Below are 7,066 nucleotides of genomic sequence, written 5' to 3'. Positions count from 1 at the left end.
CAGTGGGGACAAGGAGTACAGACCCCTGACTAACTTGAGGCGGGCGGCAAAAGGGCCTGGTACCACCTGCATGGTGGCCTCAACTGTATCATCAAGGAGAGGCAGTAGTTTAGGGTCAGTGCTGGAGTTTACCTCTACTAGTCCCTCTGGTTGAACCAGGGAAGAGAGGGAGTGTTTGTCAGTTTCTTTTCAGTTTGGTCCAAGAAAAAAACCAAACAGTGGAAGCTCCCCACCCCTAGATCCCACAGAGATCCCATTAGACTCCCACCTCCCCTAGCTTTCCCTGGAGCAGTGGTGGGATAGTAAAGTTGGATCTGGGTCCAGAAGGGGGTGGAAGAAGGTGTGACGGCAGCGAGGCTGCTGCTGCTGCCTTGAGCAAGCGATGAAGGAGGGAAGAAGGCTAAAGGGGCTGCCCAGCACCCAAGAGCTTACAAGTCTAGTAGACAGCCCGGGAAAAGGAGCCCAGGGCCCGGGACCCCAAGCTTGGACCGCCAGGGAAGTGGGGAGGCCGGGAGACAATGTCGGCCCCATGGTCGGTGCGGGCCCTGGCATTTGCCCGGAACGTCAGCCTGTAGGTCTCAATCTGCAGTGACACGTGAGGAGGGATGGGAGAGGGCAACAAGGGGGGTGGGGGGGGGGAGAGACAAGAGAAGGAACACAGGGGAGATGGAAGACGAGACCAGAATGTCATCATTAGATGCCTGGAAGATAAAAGGTTACTTTGTTAAAATTTAGGCCACACTCCAGTCATAAAACAAAGGAGTTTCAATTTTCAGCCAGTGACAGGGCCCCTGGCTGGCCCTTAGGCCAAGCCCAGCCACTTACTTGTCTCCTGGATCTGGCTGTCCAAGGTCTGGGGCTCCCTTTGGTCACCACCCCCTGACAGGGTGGTGTGGCCACTGAGGCCACTGGCTGAAGTAGGGGCGCCAGCGTCAGGCGCAGCCTCGGGGATGGCTGGCTCCTCCCCAGCGGGGGGGCCTGGACACGGAGGGGCCTCACTGCCACCGCCCTCAGTCTACAATGAAACAGTGAAGGAGACAGTGAAGGGTCAGTTGGGGAGGGAATGGGATGGGGTGATGGTGATGATCTCATATATAGCCTTCCTGCCCCACACAGCCCTGGTAACCAGCAGCTCTAGACCAGGTGTCCACCTCTCTTCCAACATTGACTCTCAAGATTGGAGTGATGGGCTCTTGGGAGTTTCCTTATGGAACTTCGTGAATTTCACCAAGATTGATACCAAAGAAAAAAATGGCTGTAACAATAGACAGCAGTGACCCTGAGGAACATATACATCAGTGGTTTATGCCTGGCTGGAAATAGGGGTTCCCCCTGCAAGGCACACCCAGTGCTTAGAGAGGCCCTGGGTAACTAAGTAGGCACTCTGCCTGCTCAGCTGTGTGGTAAGGCCTTTCACCGTAGGTGATGCTGGGCATCATTCTAGTGTCTATGAGGAAGCAGAAGAGTTATTTAAAGAGGTGTGACCCATGAACATTTCAGGGGCTTGTGGAGCTCAACAGGAGGACACTGGGATATATGCAGCATGGGTCAAGAATAAAACAGCAGAACAGTGGGAGCTTTTAGTGAGCTCACCCACACATGTCCCAGAAAGCCCACCAGGGGACAGCAAAGACAGACAAAGGCTATATAGCAGGGTAAAGAGAGAGAGAGAAAACAAAACAAAGTAATACAAAACTTGGCACAGAAAGCCTGGGTGCAAACCTCAGGCTGCAATGACTTAAACGTTGTGGCCATAAATAAAGTACCAAATCTGTAATGTCCCACTTAGGCAGACTGAGAGATGACACCCTCTCAAGTCCCAGAGGTCAAACTGTTCACTGAAGTGGAGTCAGGCCTGGAACCAGCAGACTAGAGAAGACAGCTGCAGAACGGCCAGCACTCAGTGAGCAGGCGCAGAGGGCTGTACGCTGCAACCCACATGGGATCCCTCCCCGGCCATGACACAGAATGAAGGCTAGACGGAATCTTGGCACACAAAAGGTCTCACAGCACTGTGGAAAGAGGTGAGAGGAAAGGCGTGGGAGGAGAGAGGAGAGAGGCCTAGCTCGTTTCAGATATGGAAGAAGTCTGTCTCTGTTCTCATGCTTTTTCCAGAGTCTGGGAACCACCAGCAGCCCCCTGTCTCCCACAGTTACAATGATAGTCAGGGAACTATGTGCTTGCCTTGTCATTTGTGCCCCAAGCCACATTCCCTCAGAAAACGGCTAGGATGGGCCCAATGAGGCAGGCCACAGCTCTTGGGAACTCAGGCTCTTCACCTCCTCTGCCTCCCCCTGGACCAATGGTATAATGGAGACAGCAATGGCATGACTGAACATGTGACTCCTGGGGAAACTGAGGGGCGGTGACAGGCCTGCCAAGCTCCATTACAACTGCAAGGTGGCCACACCACTCTCGCTATGCACTAGTGGCTCACTCACTACCTTCACGGCACCTCCTGCAGGCAGGTGGCCCACGTTATCGAGGGACCCCACTTTGGCCTGGGCCTTCTCCTTGAAGTTCAGCTTCTGACTTTCAATCTTGACATCTCCTCCACCTGGAACAACAAAAGAACAGGTCACCGAGGGTGGCAGAGCACACCTGTAGGCAAAAGTCAGGCACCTAGACAGGAGTCTGAGCCTGCTCATGAATGGTTATGAGGACAAGAGAGGCAGAGGCAGTGGGTCCCAAGGGAAGGCAGCCCTCAAACCACTGCAGGCCCAGCCTGATGCTGGCTTCTGACTCTCCAGGTCTCACTGATACCCATTAGCGCCCTATCAGCCTCACGACTCTTCAGTTGCTCACGTTGATGTTTTGTAAATGACAGAGACAGGATGTAGATGCTGCTGAGCCACAGAGCAAAAAGAAGGAATAGTGAGATACAGGGAGCAGGCCCAGAAGTGTGAGCTGAGAAAGAGCTCGCAGAGTCTGTGCTTTCCATCTGGGGTAAAAGTGAAGGATCCCTGCACACCAGACTGGGGCTCAGGGGGAAGGGTGGACTGGGCAGGAAAGGCTCTCTGACTCGTCTGTGCCTTTCCATCTGTACTCAGCCCACACCTCCAAATGTTTCGGACAAACTCACCAGGTTTCTTTCCCAGTGTAGAGCAAGTTCTGGCAAAACCAATCCTTCAACTCACTTAGTGCCATTAGGGCAAGAGCTATCTCAATCTTCCAGATAAAAGGGGAGTAGAATAAACAGTAAGTCAAGGACCATAGCATCTGGTCCTTCATAAAGAGCACACTCTAAATTGGTTCTCACAATCCCAATACTTGAGAGGCTAAGTAGGAGGGCTGCTACAAGGTCGAATCTATCCTAGTCAGCCTGAGCTACACTGCGAGACACTGCCTCAAACAAACAAACCAGACTGGGCACTGTAATCCCAGCACTCCATGAAAGGCAGAGGCAGAAAACAACAACAAAACCAAGAAAGTAAAACAAACAACCTAGCCTGGAATCTGCTGAAAGAAAGTTTCTGTGCCTTCAACCTTAACTGGCCTGGGTAGCTAATCTCATGAAACATCAGCTCTTGCAGTGGTGTGCCAGCTCTAGACCAAGACCTCACAACCCCTTGTCTGCTATGGACCAGGAACCAGGGCATGAGTCAAGCCAAGTGCTGAGACTCTTCTCAGAAGCCTCTGTAGGACACCATCAGTGATGCTGCCAGACAGAATGCCACCGGCACTGCTGCCAGATCCTCAGGGTCAGACAGCATTTCAAAGGCCCTGCCTTCTCCTGTCAAAGCTGGCGCTGAGGCGTCTCTGCTTGGGCTTCCTTTGTTCCTGGCTCTGAAGCACCACTCCGTCAGCACTAGCTCCTGGGATGCTAGTGGGAGGCTGGCCCAGGTCAACAGTGCCAGGCACCATAGGACACAAGACTACCTGGGACAGGGCATGAGTATTCCCGCGGGACAGCTGTGCAAATGGCCTTAACAAAGTGTTCATCCTCCAACAGAAAAGCAGCATCCAGCTGCTATCCCAGGCAAGCTGTGCTGTTTCTACCAGGCACGCAGGTGGGAGTTTTCCTTCTTTTTCATGTGTGTGGAGTGTATGAATGCATGTATATGTGTATGGGTTCACATGTGTATGCAAGCCTGAGGTTAAATGTCAGACTTCCAAGGATCCAAAGTTGGGACTTCATGTAGCAAGCGCCGTAACTGCTGTGCCACCACCACCTCTCCAGAACCAGCTCCGAGTTTTGATGTCATGAAAACTTCCCAGCTGGAAGCCACCCAGATGACCCTGGAAGATGACCCTCAGCCACAGGCAGAAACACTCACCAGGCTTGTGCTTTATATTAGCTTTGGACCCACACTTGGAGGAGACCTTGGATATGTCCACTTTCTTGTTCTGAATCTGAACCTAAGAACGGAAAGCAAATGCACTCAAAGAGAAGGCACAGGGGGCGGATGAGCCCACCCCACCTTCACCAGTTCCTTTGGTTACCCACTTCTTAGGTCTGTTCGAGGTACAGACCACCTCCTAAAGTGCTTAAAAGCCCATGATCTCTGGTGGCCTTCTCTTTGCCCCTGGCCCCACCCCACCCCCAGTCTTCCTTTCCACCTTCCAGAGCTGCTCCACTATGCAGGGCATACCTCAACACCTGACCTACCAACTCCTTGCCCAGAAATTTACACTAGCACTTATTGAATTTCCTTCCAGTACTTTTCAATGCACGTTCCCCAGCCATTTGTATGGCTTCAGATTCTGTGGGCTTCATATTCCTATGAGTTTCATGACACAATAGTCTACCAGGAAAACAGTGCACAAAAGGGCCACAAAATCATCTGTACTATGCCACACACATCCTCAACCCCATGGCTACTAGTTAGCACTTAGGTTACTTCCTATCTCTGCAAAGTAATTATTTTTTAAATGTAGAATAAAGTTATCAATTTAAACTGTAGAAAATTTTATGTTAAAAAGATGTATTTTGAGCAGGGTAGCAGTGGCGCCCGCCTTTAATCCCAGCACTGGGGAGGCAGAGGCAGAGGCAGGTGGATCGCTGTGAGTTCAAGGCCAGCCTGGTCTACAAAGCGAGTCCAGGATAGCCAAGGCTACACAGACAAACCCTGTCTCTAAAAACTAAATTTAAAAAAAAAAAGGTATTTTGCAGTTAGGCATGGTGGCACATGCCTTTAATCCCAGCAGAGGCAGACAGATCTCCGTGGGTTGAGGCCAGGCTACTCTGTCAGTCTGGGGCTGGGACTCGTTCCTAGCATGTGAGCTACCCTTGAGGCCTCCCATCCATTAGCTCCTAACTATGCCTCCACCAAAGAAAAGCTAGTGAGGGGAAGGTCTGATTAAAAGACATATTCAAGCCAAAGCTTAAGGGATGGCGGCAGCCTCATGATGGTACAAACACGACTGCTGCCCGACGTAGTGAGCTATTACTACCTGTGAAAGTCATGCCGAGCTACGGGAGTAAAATGTAAAGTTAAACCAATTTAAAGAAAACTGGCAGGGCAGTGATGGCACACACCTTTAATCCCAGCACTCAAGAGGCAGAGACAGGCAGATCTCTGAGTTTGACACAGAGAGAAACCAAAACCAAACCAAAGCAAAACTAAATTAAACTAAGTGAAAACAGAGGCTACAAACAGCCAAATTAACATTCTGTTCTATGGACTAGAAAGATAGCTCTATGGGTAAAAGTGCTTGCCATACAATGTGAGAAGCTAGTTCAAACCTCCAGACACCAGCTGGGTGTAGTAACACATGCCTGTAACCCAGCGGTTGGGTGGCAGAAACAGGAAGACCTCTGTGAGTTCCATGCCAGCCTGATCTACAAATAGAGTCCAGGACAACCAGGGCTACACCAGAGAAACCATGTATCAACAAACAGAAGAAAAAGAAAAAGAAATCTTCAGCTACTACATAAATAGATTCATGCCAGGTGTGGTGGCATACACCTTTAATCCCAGAACTCAAAAGACAGAGGCAAGAGGGTATCTGTGAGTTCAAAGCCAGCCTGGTCTACGAAGCAAGTCAAGGACAGCCAGGACTACAAGAGAAACCCTATCTTGAAAAACAAAACAAAAAAACCCAAACCACAGATTCATAGCACACCACCTGAATTATCAAAACTCACAGAGCAAAAAGGAGACAGAGATAAGAGAATCCCCAGGCGCTCCCCAATCTGTCTGGGACACAAAACACTGTCTCAAACAAGGTGGAGGAGCTTCTGACCTCTACACATGTATTATGGCATGAGTCCCATGCCAACAGAACATGCAGTTTATTCAACAACAACAACAACACTCCCAAAAAGAAAAACAACAAAAAAAAAACAATAGCTTAAAACAAAGGAGAGTTATTTGTAGAGCACAAAAGGATATTAAGATTAAAGGAAACAGACCCTAGGTAGCCAGTACTAACATATATACCCATCCATTATATTTCAAAGTTTTCTCAGTTCACTCGCTTAGCAGGGTCTCTTTGGTTGGAGGTGGCAGTATCTGTAACTCAAGTGCTGGGATTAAAGGAGTGCGCCACATTAGACTCCTCTCTCTTGAAGGAATACCTCAGGATACAACCAGCCACAGGCAGCTACTCTCTCCTGCTCCACCTATGCAGCCCCCAGGCTGTGGCTGATCTGTGACATCCTACATGCTGCTGAAGTGAGCTGCCCACAGATCTGAGCACTTAATCTCCACCTTACAAGGGAGAAACAGAGTCCAAACTGCCATAAAAGTCTAAGTTGGGACCAGTTACAGAAAGAAGCAGCTGAAACAAGGAAACACTTCCTTTTCTCTCCAATGTTCTTTGAATATACAGCTTGGAAGCATTTGAGGAGCACAAACTAGCTTCTGCCAACAGCCTAATATCCTAACAGTAAATGTGTATTTGTGTGTGGGTGTGGGTGTGTAATATGGTTTCAACTCCATGGTGGAACCTACTGGTTGTTTCTTGTTTCTGAACATGTGTAGATAAGCATGGTGTATATGTGTGAATGCAGTTTTGCTGATGTGTGGGTTCCACTGTGTGTGAGTTGAAGTCAGAGGGTGGCTTTGGGAGACTATCACACTCGACTTTCACTGTAGCGTGGTCTGATATGAACCTAGAGCTC

General features: G+C 49.7%; 1 protein-coding gene across 7 annotated transcripts in view; it reads right to left on the bottom strand.

The window, feature by feature from the left end:
• Nucleotides 1-598: 598 nt before the first annotated feature.
• Nucleotides 599-7,066, bottom strand: part of Map4 (microtubule associated protein 4) — a 130,422-nt gene continuing 123,954 nt past the window's right edge. For all 7 annotated transcript variants that reach the window (XM_051140323.1, XM_051140315.1, XM_051140316.1 and 4 more), the window contains 4 exons: nucleotides 4,278-4,359; nucleotides 2,445-2,557; nucleotides 826-1,015; nucleotides 599-701 (listed from right to left, as the gene is read on the bottom strand). In XM_051140323.1, coding sequence (XP_050996280.1) covers nucleotides 694-701; nucleotides 826-1,015; nucleotides 2,445-2,557; nucleotides 4,278-4,359 — 393 coding nt within the window. In that variant the 3' untranslated portion in view covers nucleotides 599-693. The remainder of the gene's footprint in view (nucleotides 702-825; nucleotides 1,016-2,444; nucleotides 2,558-4,277; nucleotides 4,360-7,066) is intronic.

Source organism: Acomys russatus, chromosome 32, assembly GCF_903995435.1.
Source record: "Acomys russatus chromosome 32, mAcoRus1.1, whole genome shotgun sequence".
In the NCBI taxonomy this organism is placed as follows: Eukaryota; Metazoa; Chordata; class Mammalia; order Rodentia; family Muridae; genus Acomys; species Acomys russatus.
Note: the sequence above shows the minus strand (reverse complement) of the source record. Positions and strands in the feature narration are given on the sequence as shown.